Raw genomic sequence first — 16,887 nt, forward strand, 5'->3', positions numbered from 1 at the left:
ATAAAATCAAAAGAAGATGAAAAACGGAGTAACAAATTACATAGAGAAAGAAAAAAGAGATTTGAAAGAAAATCGCGTTTGAAGCGAAATGGTAGGGTATTTTTAGTCGCTTCGTTATCCGTTGCGTCGCTCGTGTTCAATCGGCGGCCAGTATCCAGAGCAGAGCTGCCATCATTACGAAGCTCTAAAATCTTCTTCTTCGTCTTCCTACTTTCAATTGCAAAACCAATTTTCGATTTCCCTGTTGAGAGAAGAAGTGAGATCTTTAGCTGGGTAATTTTTTGGCGAGAACGGAGGAAGATGACGACACCAAGCACCGCGAAGCAAGCTCCGGTTAACGGAAAAGAAGAAGGCGAGCTCTCCACTTCCGAAGACGAAGTATTATTCCTCTTTTTTAACTCCTTGATTTCTATCTGCTGTTAATGATTTTTCATATTCTGCAAATCTGGGCAGCTCTTTTTTTTTTTTTTTAGATTTCGTTGCAGGATTTAATATCGTGAATATAGGTATAGTGTTTACTGTCAATGTGTTTTTGTTAGATTTGCATCTACGTATTCGCTTGTTTCAATCTGTATGGGTTTTTGGATTTAGGTGTGTGTTGTGCGAGTTCAGTGACTCTATTGGCTTTTTTTCTCTTAGTAGTTTTCGTCGATTATCAGATTTCAAGGCTTTCGTGTTCGGCTGTTGCCAGAAATGAATGCATTTGATTAGCAGATTCAAAGCCCTAAAGTTTTCAAGAATTTTGTTTTTAGGCACAACCAATTCAAACAAGCACGAGAGCGCCTCTTACCGAGCATGCATCAGCTCCTTCAGCAAACACAAATATCCAAAGGCGTCAATCTGGTAAATATTATGTGTCATCTGCTTCAGGCAATTGGTATTTGTCTTTATTTTGTTTCTCAAATCCTCTGGGGATTTGATGAACAAGAGAGACTTATATCACGTGAAAATCTCTTTCTATCTAGTGGTTTTGGATCGGTATTTTAGTCTGGTGTTGCTTCCTCTACAGGATCTGCTGTTGCTGGGCCATATTTCTAGAATAGAGGATATTAGAGATGTACACATACCTTGATCAGTTTTAACCTTTTAGAGAAAAAGTCAGTGCACATTGTAAATCAGTGTACAAAAGTAGTAATGTGTTTATATGTTGCGTGTGCAGAGTGATTAACCTGTCTTTCAAATGTAAATATAGATTACATTTTGAAGTCCTTCGAAACTGAACTCAGTTGAAGTTGCCTATGAAACCAACTAACTCACTTTTTTTTTTGTTTACTCTGACTTGTCAGGAAATATTGGATCTTTAATTAAACCTGCTGATGCCTCGCCGTTGAAGCTGACCCACTCTGGAGGCCGGATAATTGAGAAGAGGCAAGCGGTACGTATTGCTGCCATTCATGGGAACAAATTTCCTGGAAGCGGCAACAACAGCAACCTTGTGATAAACTTCTCAGATGATGATAGTGGTAGTGAATCTGATAGTAAAGGACGGACGCAGACATCAAAGATTCAACCAAAAGGAACCATGCCTGGGAATAGAAACGCGTCTACATTATTACAGACAAAATTGAAAGGACCAAAGCAAATTGACAACACAGCAATAACAAAGAAGGCATCATCCACTAGCACCTTTAATCATGCTGCGACTTCCAAAGTTTCCAACATTTCATTTGCCAAGGAAATGAAATCAAATAAAAATATTCGTACTTTTGAAAGGAAAGTTAGCAAAGATTTACGTCGTCCTGAACAGACTGTGGAGCCTAATAGCAACAAACTTCAGGATTTGAGGCAGCAGATTGCACGGCGGGAAAGTGAGCTGAAGCTTAAGGCAGCACAGCCAAAGAAGGATGCTGTAAACCCAAAATTCAGTGCAGCAAGGAGACTCAGTTTGGTTTCTGATGATGGTAAAGAGCTAGAACCAAACGAACCTGCTAAGAAGCGCTTAAGAATTAGTGGAAGTGACACAAGTCAGCCTGTTATTGATTACGGAGTGCCAGCATCTACTGCTGCACCAATGAAAGTGCCAGGCAGCGGTAAAAGTATACTGCCAGGTGAGACCAAAGGCAAACATTTAATATACTAATGGCTGTTTCACTAGAAAATCGATCTTGGCTAAGGAATTCATTTTTTAATTTTCCCCGCATTTGGTATTACCTGACTGTGGTGTTTTCTGTAGGTATCAATGCAAATGCTAGTTGCAAACACCTTGGTAGCAACAGTGGTGAGATTGATCCGCCTGTTATTTCTCAGCATATTGTAGAAGGCAATACAAGCTCAAGTGTCTTACAAAATAGTGCAGTACGTGTCACCATCTTTTTGTATTTTCTCCTTTATTAGCATTGGAATAATTTTCTTAGACTATTAAACTATGTCAAGTTTGGGCCAGTGTTTTTGTTAATTTAAGCGTATTTTCTTTTATTCCAGCGCAAAGAAAATCATTACGAAGGTGTAAGATGTGGCCAGCCAGATTTTCCTGCTCATATAACTTCGAGAGAACTGGAAACAATGAAAAATGTTGATAGCAATGTGTCAAGTGACCAGTTGCGTAACATAGTCAATGGAAACCATCAGGTTTTTTTCTAGATCCTTAAAAATCAAGTTGGAGGCGGCTGGTAGGATTTCATGATCCTTACTTTTTTTTTTTTTTTTTGTGCTTGCAATTTAGCCTTGTTTGAACAATTCTGGCCTCTGGAACATCCCGGGAAATACAACTGCTCCTGGACATAGTCAACTGGATATGCTATCTTTGATGAACATAGAGGAATCTCTTGACAGGGAGTTGGAGGAAGCACAAGAACGTAAACGCCTATGTGAACTCGAAGAAAGAAATGCTCTCAAGGTTTATAGAAAGGCACAGAGATCTTTGATCGAGGCAAATGCCAGATGTGCAGAACTTTACAGTAAGAGAGAAAGTATATCTGCTCACTATGGATCTCTCATTGTGCGGGACACCAGATTGCTGTGGCCTTCTACACATCGTGAGCACCCTGGAACTGGGTTTGACTTCTTGAATAATAATAGTACCGAAAACATTGATTTGGTAACAAAATCGATCAACCCTCAGCATACTCAGCTAGAAAGCAACCACATAGATAACAATGAATATGGTGGCGGTCATCCTCTACCTCGTTCCAGAAGTGGACATAATTTGGGTTCAGAACCGTGCAGTGATCTTGATGCTACCTCGGATGGATTGCCTTGCAGTAACAAGCAAACTGCAAGTAGACTATGCTCCCCGTCAAATGATGCAAACAATTTGGCAGATGATGAGTCATTTCCAGTGGACCATGAATCTACTGAGGGGAACCTTGGACGTCAAGCTGAAAATCTTGAGCAAACACTAGGCAATCAGAATTCTTTGCTTATCGAAGCATCACTAAGATCTAAATTATTTGAGCGTTTAAGTATGAGGGATGAATCTAGAGGTGGCACGTGTTCCAATGGAGAGACTGTGATAGATAGAGGGGATGAAAGTGATGTTGCAAGTGAACGAACCCAGAGAGATGGCAGTAGTCCTGTCTCAGAAAAACATCAGCATGATGATTCTAGAGGTAAGTAGTTTATTTATAACATATAAGAGATTGGCATTTTGCTTAGTTATCTTATGATGAAATGTCCAGTGTCATGCATCCACCTTACAAAATCGGAAAGTAAATGGCATGGTCATCTGCGACCTGATTTTACTTTCAACTCATACTTTTGGAGATGCTTGAGCTAAACTGCGGATAGCAAAATGCATTAACTGCCGCTTAATTCGTTGGCTCGTGCTAGCATTCCTATAGCATTTCCCGAGATAGCTGAACCAATGTGGGCTCTCGATATGCTTTACGTTTCTTTTAACACGTCTTCCTGTTTTCAATTTCAGAGTCAGGCGCCAATCAACTCCAAGAAAGTCCCTCTGAACCACCAGCTTCACAGCCCGCAATCAAGGAAAATTCGCTGAATTTTCAATCATCTATGGATATGGAGTCCCATAAGATTTCACCAAACGATGACCTTTTATCGTCCGTAGCTTTGCCAGGCCCTTTATTTCGGAGCACAATAAATCATCTAAAGGTCCCTGGGTCTTCCATTACGTCTCTGGGGCCAGAATATACACTTCAAAACAAGTCATATAGCATGTACAGTGATGATAGACAATGTAGTAGCTTGACGAAAACTCCACTATATGAGAAAAAAATTGGCCTCTACACCTGTAATTTGAAGATGGACCCTTTTCGGCCTCTCTGCATGTACGAGTTACGAGGAAGGTGCAATAATGATGAATGTTCTTGGCAACATTTCAAGGATTTCTCTGATGACAGTTTGCATCAAAGTCTAAATAATCCTCCTGGTACGGCCGAAAATGTGTATCTAAGAATTCTAAAAATGATTTTCTCTTTGCTTGAATTCTTAATTTGTTGCTGTTGCAGATGGTAATGTTGGGTCAAGTTTACATAAGAAGAAACATAACTCTTCCAGAGGATCCCAGATTTTTGACGTGGTGCTTTCACCTACTTATCTTGTCTGCTTGGATACGATGAAGGTTGATTCGTGGTCTTATGAGTCCATTCTGGCTCAAAGACATGGGCAAAAATGGTGGAAGCACTTTAGTGTCTGCCTAGTCTCATCGAACTCGCTTTACAAGAATATACCTGAAAGGGAAAATGAAGGTCGAATTGAGGTCCTAGGAAATCCAAGAACATGCTCATCATACTTCAGGATTAAACATAGCATGATGGTTTGTCTATGTTTTCTCTTTATTTTAAGCTTTAATTATGCTAATAGCTAGCTGCGGATCGGGTCCATGCTGCATTTTTTTTTTTTTTTGATGTTCTTACTACCATCTTGCACTGACCTGCTTGGTGCATTCGTAGAATCTCCTTAAACAAGGTTCAGATGCTGCTGTTGGATCCGTGGAAATGGCTCTTATTATTTTCTGTCGGGAAGTTGACCAGTCAGAAGGCTTGATTCAGGCAATGTTGTTTGATTCCTGTCAATACTGTGTTGTATCAAATTTAGCTCTCTTTCTAATTCTGGTGGCCCTTTTTTCAGGCCCTTTCTGTTCTTTCACGTGGTCTTGAAGGTGATCCAACTTCTGAGATTCTTTGGATTGTTTATCTCCTGATTTACTATGCATATATGGGATCAGATGGGATCGATATGTTTTCTTATGGGGTATGTGATCCCCTGTTGCGATATTGCCTGCATCTACATAGCCACACATGTGCATATTATGATTGATTGATTATTTGTGTATGTTTGCATATATTCATATAGGGTATGGATGTCTGGGCATATCTTCATCTTTTTCAGTACATCATTCGAATTAGTGGTTAAATATTTTTCCTGCTATGGAATGCTTCACAGTTTTGCTGCCTGGTTTATATGGGCTAACTTTTTACCTTTTCAGGTCAAACGATGTAGCGGATCATACGTGATATGGCTTATGTACATCAACAGTCGAGGACAACTTAGCGATCAATTAATTGCATATGATGCTGCCCTCTCGGCGCTCTGCAACCATGCATCTGGGTCTATTGACAGGAATAATGCCAGCGCTTGCATATTAGATCTTTTGTTGCAGATGTTCAACCTTTTGTGCATTTCTGGGAATGTTTCGAAAGCAATACAGAGAATATCCAAGCTTCAGGCTCCAGCAGCAGTTTCTGACGACCCTGACTTTTCAATGATGTCTCACATTCTGACATGCTTAACATATTCTGACAAATGTGTGTTCTGGATTTGTTGTGTGTACTTAGTTGTTTACAGGAAGCTGCCTGATTCTGTTGTCCAACGACTTGAGATGGATAAGGAACTACTAGAAATAGAATGGCCTTCAGTTAATTTGGTAGGCGATCTGAAGCAAGTGGCTCTCAGACTATTTGATAAAGGGATGCGTCCAGAAGAACTTTGCACTAGCGATGGGTCGTTGGAAAATGGAATACAAGAGCGAACTGCCGGGCTATTCGCTCTGAACCACGCCCTATTTTTGATTGCAGTTGATGAATTAGAAAACAGTAGGGACATTGTGAAGGCATCAGTTGAACTCTACCCAGCTTGCTTAGAGCTGAAACTGTTAGCAGCTAGGATGAAACCAAACGAGTCAAAGGAAATGTTGTCGCCTGGGTTTGAAGAGCTTCTCAAGCAGGAACCAAAAGAGGCTTCAGGTATACAATGGATTTGGAATCAGTACGCTGAATGTGCTCTGCAAGGAGGAAGCTACGACTCGGCAAGGGAACTCATGTCCCGTTGGTATGTGTCTGTGTGGGATGTATTGTCCTGCAAAAATAAGACAGTACTGGCTAATGAAGAAGAAGGTGATGATAGTTTACTGGAATCAGCTTTATCAGATCTGAACGTTGCATCGGATCAGATGGATGTGATGTTTGGATATCTTAATCTCTCTCTCCATAATCTACTTCAAAGTAACTGGACCGGTGCTTGCTCGGCCATTGACCAAGCACTAAAAGCTACAGCTCCTGATCATTTTATGCATTGTCTGAGAGAACATGCAGTGCTTCAGCTAATCAATGAGTTGCAAGCAACGGGTGAATTTTCAATGAACCTGCAACTGAGATTACTCAACTCTTATTTGGAGCGAGCAAGCTCTTTACCTGTAAAAGAGCCACTATCGTGGAAATTCATCAGCAACAGCGCTGAGAAACCGAGAGTCAGGAAGCTAGTTACTAACCTTCTTGCTCCAGTTTCATCTGAACTCTTAGTGGTAAATACGGTTCTTGAAGCATGGCACGGACCATCTCTTGTACCCGAGAAGCTAAGTAAACAAAAGGAATTTGTGGATTTTGTGGAAACAATCTTGGGGTTGGTTCCGTGCAATTACCCACTGGCTTTGTCTGTAAGTAAGATGTTAAGGAAAGACGAGAAACATTTGGATTCAGGAGGTTCCTCGGGTATTCATTTCTGGGCAGGGCTGAATCTGGTGAGTACGATTTCTTGTGCCGTGCCAGTAGCTCCTGAGTACATATGGGTGGAGGCTGGAGAGATATTGAGCGAGATCAATGGTTTCAAGACAAGAGCTGAGAGATACTTGAGTAAAGCTTTGTCTGCATATCCAATGTCTGTGAAACTATGGAGATGTTATCGGAGTGTATCTAAAAATATAGAAGAGAAAAGAGGCATTGAGATCGAAGAAGAAGCCAGAAAGAAAGGAATCACTCTGGATTGAAATTTGAAAACGACTCTTCTTTGTGTTTTCCCCCTATACATAGCTACACTAAGAAGAGGGAACATAGTAAATGGGGGTTTTTGGAAAAACCAAAAAATGGGATTACAGTTTTTTGAAAACTTTCGTTGAAGTGTACATATACATATTACTCCTCTGTTTCATAAAGAGCTGTTTAGTGTCGTTCTGACACCCTTTTTTGTTTCAAAAAGAATGTTGTTTTAGAATTCCAATGTAATTTTTAACATAAAATATTATTTTTAACCTCAATAAATTCAAAAAATTAATTATAACTATAATTCCAAGAGTCATTTTCTGCAAATTAATAAGGGTATAAAAAACTTTTTATCTTATTTCTTAATTTGTGTGAAGAATGTCAGAATGACACTCTTTATGAAACAGAAGAAGTATTATTTTCGTTGACTTCTGCTCTGTTGAAATTTTTCTTAATTCATATTAGAACCACACTTTAATAATTAAGTAAAAGTATTATATTTTATATGTAGTCAACAGAATGATTTTAAAATAAAGCCTCGAAGTGAAAATAATCCATATTCAAAGCTCATATTCTTTCCATTCAACAAGCAAAGAGTAATATTTTTTTTTAAAAAAAAAACCCATAAAGATTTACCTCGAATAGAAGAGACCAAGGACTTTACCCCCAACATTTTTCCTCCTAGTCTCTTCATGATCCATGATTCCAGCTGATGTCGTTAGGACAATGTACCCAAACTACTCATTATCATATACACACAAATTAATAAGAGAGAAAGTGTATAAAAAAGAGAGAAAGTGTATAAAAAAGAAAGAAAATATGATTTGCATATCTTTTCCAAATAGAAGCTTGTATCAACAAAACGAGGAAATACAGATAATGTAAAAGAGTAAACTCAACCAGTTTAAGTAATTGGGATAACCAAAACCAAACCCGACTTCCATATCATAGCCATTGATACATTATTTGTGCATTATTTTTTAAAAGATTTTTGTTTTTCGTTGAGAAACGTTAGTTTACATAATCTTAAAATATATATTTTTCATAAAACATATTTCTGATCTTTCAGAGGACTGATCTCTAACAACTGATCCCGAGAACTAATCTCTGAGAACAACATCAAAACTGAAACCAGAGTCAGAGTCAGAGTCTGATACATCAGGTAACAGTACAATCTTCAGACCAACATGATGTGGGACAGTTTTTAAAAGGTTAGTGAAATATATTACCAATTATACTTTTAATGATATCTCTGTTTTCTGATTGTTCTTTTGAAAGTTTTTTTAATTATTATTATAAAAAATTCATAGAAGAAAATAATTAATTAAAAGTTTTTATAAAAAGAAGTTCAAACAATGTTGATAACGATTTAAAAGTAATGTCTCAATCAGAGTTCACATCCTCGGTCAACTATGTTGATGATAAGTAATAACGAAAGCTTTGAAGTGAAAAGAAATTCAAAGCTTAAATTCCACCCAACAAGCAACGAAACAAAACCAAAAGAATCAAATAATTTTATATAAGAATAAACAAGGGTCTCTCAAGTACCAATCAAAAACAACAAAAGAGTAATGCATCATTACAAATTAGAAAAGAAATCCTTTTAACCAAAAAGAAAAAAAAAGAGAAACCCGTAAAATTCGCCCCTAGTACAAGAAACCAAGGACTTTACCCAATTAATTTTCCTCATAGCCTCTTCATGATCCATGACTCCAGCTGATGTCGTTAGGATAATGTACTCAAACTGCTCATATTATCATATATATATATATACACACATACTTTGTCAGACTTCATAACATGGATTGGTCTCACTGATTGATTATTCAAGATTTCAATGGTAATCACAACGAAACTGTGACAAATATTAAAAACATCATATTAGAATAATGGTTTGTCTCTCAACTGTCTTGAAGGGAGTAACTTAGCAGTCTATCCTTCGATTTCCTTGACACCAACATGAATCACGGACTGATAACACCGCATTTGTTAAGCCTTCCATGAAGCTCAACCACAATCTTACCGGATCTGTGATCATCCACATATTCAAACTCTGCAATGTAACCTATAAAAACAAAAACAAAAACAAAAAAAGTTTGTGTGTTTTGAAGTTAAAAAACTGAAAGGTAACAGTGCAATTAAGCCACAAAAAGCTCTCGACACTTTACCATGCTTTTGCATGACAGTGAGAAACTTAATGATCACTTTGGAACAAGGTCTTATCATGACTTGGCGTTTCCCTCTCTTTTCTGCATTACACATATCCTTAGAGCATCTCCATCAGTGTTATTCAACTATGTGTCTCTTAACAATAGTTTAATATTTTTTTTAGGAGAGAGAAAAAAAAATTAAAACATTAAATTAAAAATATATTTTCAACTAATCATAGCCCTCTCTATCTAGTGTAAAAGACAGTCTCTTAGTCTCTTATATAAGGAGCGATCTATAAAAAAAGATAGGAAATACCTAGGTTTTTAGGCCAAAATTTAGGTAAGAGACTCTAATGGAGATGCTCTTAAGAGCATCGTTCAACACGCTGCTCCTTACCATGATCGCCTGTTCTTAAATTCAGGCAGGAAAGTTTGAACCTTAAATCTATATATTTCCTCTTGGTAATATGTAAACAAGAAGATAAGAGCCATGACATGTGACATATAAGAATCATAAAGATAACAGAAACTGAACCTGCTTATTTTCAATTCGAACTATATATTCTCAATCAAATTCGCTTGGGAGTCTAATTCAAGGAACAATATTGTATTAATACAGAGCTGAGAGTTGTATGGAGAATAATCTAAAGGAACTGAAATTGAGACGAAACAGAATTTACCAAAGTTATGCGAGAGTACGACGAATTATAACACAACAAGAGTGGATTTTAAGTGGTCGATTTATATGCAAACCCGAATTGGTTCGGTCCATTAATTAATCCCATTAAAATCAGTTTCCGGAAAAAAAAAATAACTAAAAAAACATAGAAGGGCCCAACCGGGTTCGAACCGGTGACCTATTGATCTGCAGTCAATTGCTCTACCACTGAGCTATGGACCCTTGGTGTTAACGTTTGTATACTTACACAATATAACCAATTACAAAAAAATAACTCCTCGTATAAATTGTTTGGCAACCTACATCTTCAGATCATATACAATAACCTGCATGATCGAGAATAAATAAAAATGGGTAATCTTAAACTTGGATCCAACTACAAGCAGGAATTTTCTTGATTCTTGATCCATCATTAACATCTCCTAATCTCCGGTCTTGACCATAATGAGAAGGATTAAGTGGCTCAAGCTTAACAAGCTGACACAATGCAGCATTACTTAACCACAAATTACAATGCATTCTTGAACAACTCAATAAAGCTCCCCACACTCCTACACTTGCTTTCACGCTCATTCTTCTCACAATTTCCACAGCTTCATCAAACAAACCAGCCTTCCCTAATAAATCAACCATACACGAGTAGTGCTCAACTTCTGCTTTGATCTTGTATCTCTCTTCCATTTCCTTGAACATTTGTTTTCCTTCTTTAACTAAACCCGCGTGTCTACAAGCTGAAAGAACACTGAGAAAGGAAACAGCGTCTAGTTTGAGTTCATTTTCCTGCATAAACAAAAAGAGTGAGACCGCAGAGCTTGCTAAACCATTCACTGCGTAAGCGGATAGCATAGTGTTCCATGAAACCATGTCTCTGTTTGTTATCTCTGTAAAGCATCTCTCGGAAGATTCGATCATTCCACATTTCGCATACATATCGACTAGGCTGTTTCCAACAGGCCCGTGGGAACAAAATCCAAACCGAATGAGACTGGCTTGAACCGCCATTCCTAATCTCAATGCTGCTAATTGTGTCGTTGCGTGCAAGATGTTTACAAAAGTGACTATATTTGGCTGAAAATTCTCAATCTTCATCTGACGAAAAGCGGCAATAGCTTCTTCAGCTTGGCCGTGGAGTAAGTACCCGTTCATCATTATATTCCAAGATACAGTACTTTTCTTGAATCCACATTTTTCAAATAAGGATTTTGCTGCAGCAAGGGCCTCACATTTGGTGAACATATCGATTAAAGCATGTGCCACATGACATTCTGAATCGAACCCATGCTTTATGATTTGCCCGTAAACACAAGAACCTCGATCACTGTCACTACAGAGTGCACAAGTTTGAAGCATACCAACCATGGTTCCTGAGTCTGGGCACACTCCACGAATCTTCATGTTATTGTACACATCAAATGCTTTACCGGCATCACCAATCTTTATATACCCCTGTGCTAGAGCGTTGAATGCTACAGCATCTTTAATTGGCAGTCTTTCAATAGCTTTGAGCGCAGGAGAAAAGAGACCACTTTTGGCATACATTGAAATAATAGCTGTGGCAGTTGCCAACCCAGACTCCATATCAGCCTTTATAGCATAACAATGTATGCTCTTACCTAATCTAGAGGCGGCTATTCCTGCACAAGCCGGAAGCACACTTGTCAAAGTTACAGCATTAGGCTTGACAGGTATACTAATCATATCCCTAAACAAAGAGAGAGCATCGTCGTGATGACCTACTTGCACAAACGAAGCAATCATGGCAGACCAAGAAACGACATCTCTATCTTTAATATTTATGAACAGTTGTTCCGCTATCTCCAACTCACCACATTTGGAATACATACTCATAAGAGAAGTTGCAACCGAGATATCACCAATCATTCCTTGTTGTACTACGTATTCATGAATCGCAATCCCCTTCTCTAAATCCCCTACATATCCAGCAGCTTGAAGACCACTTGCTGCAGTAACCTTATTCATTCTGACATCATAGTATCTCATAAGGTCAAACAACTCCAATACCTCCTCGAAGAACCCATTATGTGCATAAGCTGCCATCATTGTGCCCCACGAAGAGTCATCCTTGCACAACACTTCATCAAAAATGCATTCTGCAGCATACAAATCAGCGCATTTGCAATACATGTCGATCAACCCATTAGAAAAACCAGAGGCAAAACCTTTCCTAAACACAAGTCCATGAAGACATCTGCACACACTGATGTTCTCTAGCTTGGAAACCGCAGGGATCAGATTGTAGAGAGTAACATGATCAATGTCAACACAACTCAAATGCATATCGCGAAACAACCGCAAGGCTTCACCGGGAGATCCATTTTGGGCCAACCCGGAAACCATAATGTTCCAAGTAACGATATCTTTCTCAGGCATTTTATCAAACACTTGTCTTGCAGAAATCAAGTCGCCAGCTTTACAGTACATTTCAACTAACGCAGTGCCTATATAAACATCAGACTCGAAACCCATCTCGGAAATCAAACCATGTATTCGCAAACCTTCCTCCAAGTCCATAGATCCGGCGCAAGCCTTCAAAGCGAAAGTGAAAGTGTACTTGTCTGGATCCATACCTATCTCCTCTGACATGTACCCGAAGAATTCGAGAGCTTCTCTGTGCAAACCGGCTCTCGTGTACCCTCTGATCATGGAATTCCACAAGACAACACCTGGGTCTCGAACTGAATTAAAGATGATGCGTGAAAGGTCGGGTCTTTGAAAGAGAGAATAAGCGTTTACGAGCTGGTTATGGGGTTTAAGCCCTGAGACGATTAAGCTGCCGTGAATTTGAAGAAGAAACCGGAGGTTCTTACATTCCCGGAGCTTACGGAGGAGAGTATTGCAGGTAATTGGCATTTCTCCGGCGACGAGACGTTTTTGGCGGTTTATAAGTAAAAATTCACTGAAGGTTTCGTCTTCCTCGTCGTCCACACACAGACTTGGACAAGCGGTTAGACTTGGAATCGGACAGCTGTTTATGTCCCACCACACAGACGTTGTTTTCCTCAGCGTCGCCATTTTCCGCATCATCTCGTACCTTTGTTTATTATTATTCTTCTTCAACCTAAAAAATAAAATCAGATCAGATTCAAATTTGGGAAAACGAAATCGCAGTTTGATCTAGAACGAAACATCAAATAAGCATTCGGAGAGATTAACACGGTTAAATAAAAACCACTGACCTCGTTTACTATCGAAACTAATTGGTTTTGTACATAATTTATAAAATTGGGCCACATATCTTATGAAATGATCGTTTTAGTACTTGAAGGTAGTGAACACTTTAATCCAATGGCATGAAGTAGATGTAAGACTCATGGTAGAAAGAGAGAAAGCATAGTCATTGGAACACTTTAATGTAATAAAACCAATAAGCTGTAGTAGCTTAGCTTCATCACATAATTTCTAATCCCGTTAAAGATTATTATTACATCTATTGAAAGGAAGACCCAACACAAGTTTCCTATATCTTTGCTTCATCAGAAACATCAAAACTTGTATCCTCTCTGCAGTAAACCCGCATGGACCGAGTTTTTCTTTTTCCCAGGAGGAAATGCTCTTATATGTATATATATCGTCCATGTGTCTCATGCGTGATGGATCTTCCACATTCCTGTTCTGTATCCCACAGACATTAAAGCAAGCTCCCAAAGCATGTTTGGAATGCTCAACAGACTGACTTTAGACCCGGGAATTTCAGACCAGTTCACAGAGATCTCAAGCATTGGAATATTGAAACGCTTGCACAGGAATACCAACTCAACATCAAAGCACCACCTGCGCATAGATGAGATCAGTATACTCTTATTGATGTTTCTACTGCCATCACATCATCATCATCATCATCATCATCATCATCAATTCATTATACATACCTTTTCAGATGGATGTTTGTGAAAAGTCTTCTAGCGGCAGCTCTAGTAAACATCTTGAAGCCACACTGTGAAAAAAAAAATGATGTTTAGTGTTATTGTTATTAGTCAAGAACAAGTGTCGAAGAAACTCAGCAGTTTACATTTACTGCAGAAGGAACCAACAAATAAGATAGAAAGGAAAAAAAAAACCCACCTGTGTATCCCTAATTCCAGAACCAGCAGCCAACAGAACCACAAGATGGAAACCTTTCATCAAAAAGTTGCGATACCATTTCCTCTGAAATTGACAGACTAAAGCCAATAAGCACATACAGTACATCCAAGACACTTATAACATGCATATGTGTGTGTATATAGACAAAGAATGATACTGTCTCTAACAACAGATGTTTGCAAAACTTAACTGTAGCAAGAGCTTTCTCCTCGAGATGAGCACGAGAACCAAATGCGGATACTTGCACATCACCTATCCTAAAATCCACATGCTTTGATGCTGGATCTCTGATTGAATTTTCTTCTCTGGCTACTGCATGGATCTGAGAAGCTATATGAGATCAGGAAGTTTGTAACACAGTTTTCAGATTGTCCGAAATTTCAACAGCCAAAAGTTACGCAAACCTGATTTTCAAGTTTTTCTAGGTCCGTTACTTTAGTTGCTCCATCAGCATCCAACATGAGAAGTAGCTCACCACGCGAATGCATCATTCCCTATTTAATGCTTTCAAAAAGTAGAAAGCTTCGATTAATCATTTTGTGTTTTTTAGAATGAAATGGTAAGTATACTGTCTCTTTACGCAGTCACATGGAATAAATAAACAGAGCTGCATGCGACTGCCCGAGTTGAACTCACTTTTCTTATAGCTTCTCCTTTCCCTTGATTCTTCCCAAGGGGTATTAACCTTATGTTGTCAACTGTGTACTTTCTAACGAAATCAAAAGCTACTCTTTTTGTTCCATCAACACTTCCATCATCAACAATCACCACCTAGAAAGAGAACAAAAAAAAAACTTACTTTACTGATGCATATAGGGTTTAAGGAATACAATGAAGATAAATTGAGCGACTAGTCAGTTGTGAGCATTACTTGTTTCTGATAGAGCTAGGTGAATTATTTATAGGACAAGAAATTTGAAAAGCTCATACATATTCACAATAACTAAGGATATATCTAGGCCAAGAATCAGCCTTTATTGAGTTGAAAAAGAAATAAAACAGAAGAATGAAAAATATTTACCTCAAAAGTAAAACTCTTGTCCCTTGATGCACGGTCTTGAAGGTAACTGCAAATCACAGGCGAATTACAATTTTGGCTCTGTAGAGTTCATAAATAAGACTTGTGCTGCTGTTTTGCAAGAGAAACAAAGTTCTCACAAATGGAAGCAGATACATGATTCGGAACAAAAAAAGGCGACTCTCTGAACAAGTGAAAATATATAAACTTACTCCATTGTTTCCTCAAGAGCGGCAGGAAGCCTTTGCTCTTCGTTAAATGCCGGAACTATCAATGACAGATACTTCTCTGCAGGGTCGGAGATACGAGGGCAGGGAATCTGAAGATAAAGTTTAAAAAAACAGGGTCAGGAAAAGCGAAAACGGACTCCTTGATCTCAGCAAAAAAAAAAAAAAAAAAAGCTAGATTCCAGGGATTGATAAAGTGCGTCAAACTCTTCATGATTGACAAGACCAAGCGCTGATTTATAATGGAACTTCTAATCTAGAGTTATACCACTCAACGTTTCAAAGCTTCTATCCAAACAAAAACGCAACATTTGATACAGAAACTGTTCTCCTTTGAAGAGTACATTTACAAACAGCTGGATGTGAAGCTTCAGCACTCGCAGACAATAAAATAGAGCTAATTTTCGAAACATTAGTGGTTAGAAAAAACTCCTACATAATGTCAAAGATATCGTTCTAAAACGTTAGCAAAACACGAATCAACTACTCAAATCGCCAATGGAATATCAGTTCCACTAACTATAACAGCTGAATTTTTTAACTACTGTCAGTTCTTTGCCACGCAATACCATCAAATCCCAGAAAATAAATCCGAAACGAGACTGAATCAGATGATACCTGTTTAAAGGATTTCGGATCCTCGAGTGTAGTCACGGTCTCGACAGAACTGGGAATATCCAACAAAGATAATCAGGATAAGATACAGTAATAAAAGCTAAGAAAGCGAGCTAATCGAAAATTCGAAGAAATGGCGCAAATGTACATGTTACTGTGTCTCCTTCTCCAAGCTTCAAAAACGACGACGGATATAAATCCAGAGAAAACGATCAGCAGCAGCGAGAGGCCGAGTTCCGCAACGGTTAACAGAAACGCCATTGTTGCTCCCCAGATTTTAGATCTGTTTTGCTTCTTCCCAAGGGAGAGAAAGAGAGAGGTAGAGATCGAATGAATCCGTGAAGAATAAGCAAGAAAGCTAAAACTTTTATGATTATAATCCGTGAAGTGTAATGGCAATTTGTATAATTGTAAGATTTGATTCAAACCCTAATTTCATTAATAAAATCCAGAGATCAAATTCTTTACCCCCAAAAAAACTAAAAAAAAATGGAGAGCTCAGTTTAAGGTCAGCCATTTCGGTTTGACTTTTGTGATTGAGCCATTTACATCCGGTTTTGTTCGGTTATGTTGTCACTTTTTAAGCAATGGCCGGTTCTTCTACACGAACCGAATATACAGTACGTCCGTAAAACGGTTTCCCTCTGTCCAAAATCTATCGAACTACAAATATTTCTAATTAACTGTTAGTAATAAACCGGATACTAAACCGGAACATTTTACTTTGACTAATCGAAAATTATTGTCCATTATCGAAACAAATATCATCCATATTTACGCATACAATGTACATGGTAAAGAATCATAACAAGGAAAAACGAAGAAACTCGATCAAAAAAAAAAGGAAAAACGAAGTTAAACTGTAATTTTATGACAGTTTTATTCGCTAACAAATATACAAGATATGAACCTAATCATAACAATATAGCTGTTTTTA

At 38.2% G+C, this 16,887-nt stretch overlaps 4 protein-coding genes and 1 non-coding gene across 5 annotated transcripts; 1 reads left to right on the forward strand and 4 right to left on the reverse strand.

Moving 5' to 3' along the window:
• The first annotated feature begins 31 nt into the window (after positions 1-31).
• LOC18027380 lies at positions 32-7,373 on the forward strand. Its single transcript, XM_024148084.1, has 11 exons — positions 32-378; positions 753-843; positions 1,287-2,048; positions 2,174-2,295; positions 2,422-2,568; positions 2,663-3,548; positions 3,863-4,330; positions 4,410-4,717; positions 4,854-4,952; positions 5,032-5,154; positions 5,390-7,373. The coding sequence occupies exons 1-11, from the start codon at positions 301-303 to the stop codon at positions 7,163-7,165; spliced, it is 4,860 nt and encodes a 1,619-aa protein (XP_024003852.1). The 5' UTR covers positions 32-300; the 3' UTR covers positions 7,166-7,373.
• A 1,748-nt stretch (positions 7,374-9,121) lies between these two features.
• Positions 9,122-9,707, reverse strand: LOC18027381 (40S ribosomal protein S15a-3). The gene is made up of 3 exons (XM_024148183.1): positions 9,657-9,707; positions 9,326-9,422; positions 9,122-9,222 (listed from the first exon to the last, which is right to left on the reverse strand). The coding sequence occupies exons 1-3, from the start codon at positions 9,705-9,707 to the stop codon at positions 9,122-9,124; spliced, it is 249 nt and encodes an 82-aa protein (XP_024003951.1).
• Positions 9,708-10,136: 429 nt separating this feature from the next.
• Positions 10,137-10,208, reverse strand: TRNAC-GCA. Its single transcript has one exon. It is a non-coding gene; the product is annotated as a tRNA-Cys (tRNA).
• A 58-nt stretch (positions 10,209-10,266) lies between these two features.
• LOC18027382 (pentatricopeptide repeat-containing protein At2g39620) lies at positions 10,267-13,043 on the reverse strand. The gene has a single exon (XM_006411125.2). The coding sequence runs from the start codon at positions 13,029-13,031 to the stop codon at positions 10,347-10,349; it is 2,685 nt and encodes an 894-aa protein (XP_006411188.2). The 5' UTR covers positions 13,032-13,043; the 3' UTR covers positions 10,267-10,346.
• A 298-nt stretch (positions 13,044-13,341) lies between these two features.
• LOC18027383 (dolichyl-phosphate beta-glucosyltransferase) lies at positions 13,342-16,362 on the reverse strand. The gene is made up of 10 exons (XM_006411126.2): positions 16,099-16,362; positions 15,954-16,002; positions 15,321-15,427; positions 15,112-15,157; positions 14,727-14,861; positions 14,495-14,584; positions 14,281-14,412; positions 14,070-14,153; positions 13,877-13,941; positions 13,342-13,778 (listed from the first exon to the last, which is right to left on the reverse strand). Exons 1-10 carry the CDS (start codon positions 16,209-16,211, stop codon positions 13,589-13,591), a joined length of 1,011 nt encoding a protein of 336 aa, XP_006411189.1. The 5' UTR covers positions 16,212-16,362; the 3' UTR covers positions 13,342-13,588.
• Positions 16,363-16,887: the final 525 nt, after the last annotated feature.

The sequence above is a fragment of the Eutrema salsugineum genome, unplaced genomic scaffold (assembly GCF_000478725.1).
Source record: "Eutrema salsugineum unplaced genomic scaffold, Eutsalg1_0 scaffold_10, whole genome shotgun sequence".
Lineage (NCBI taxonomy): Eukaryota > Viridiplantae > Streptophyta > Magnoliopsida > Brassicales > Brassicaceae > Eutrema > Eutrema salsugineum.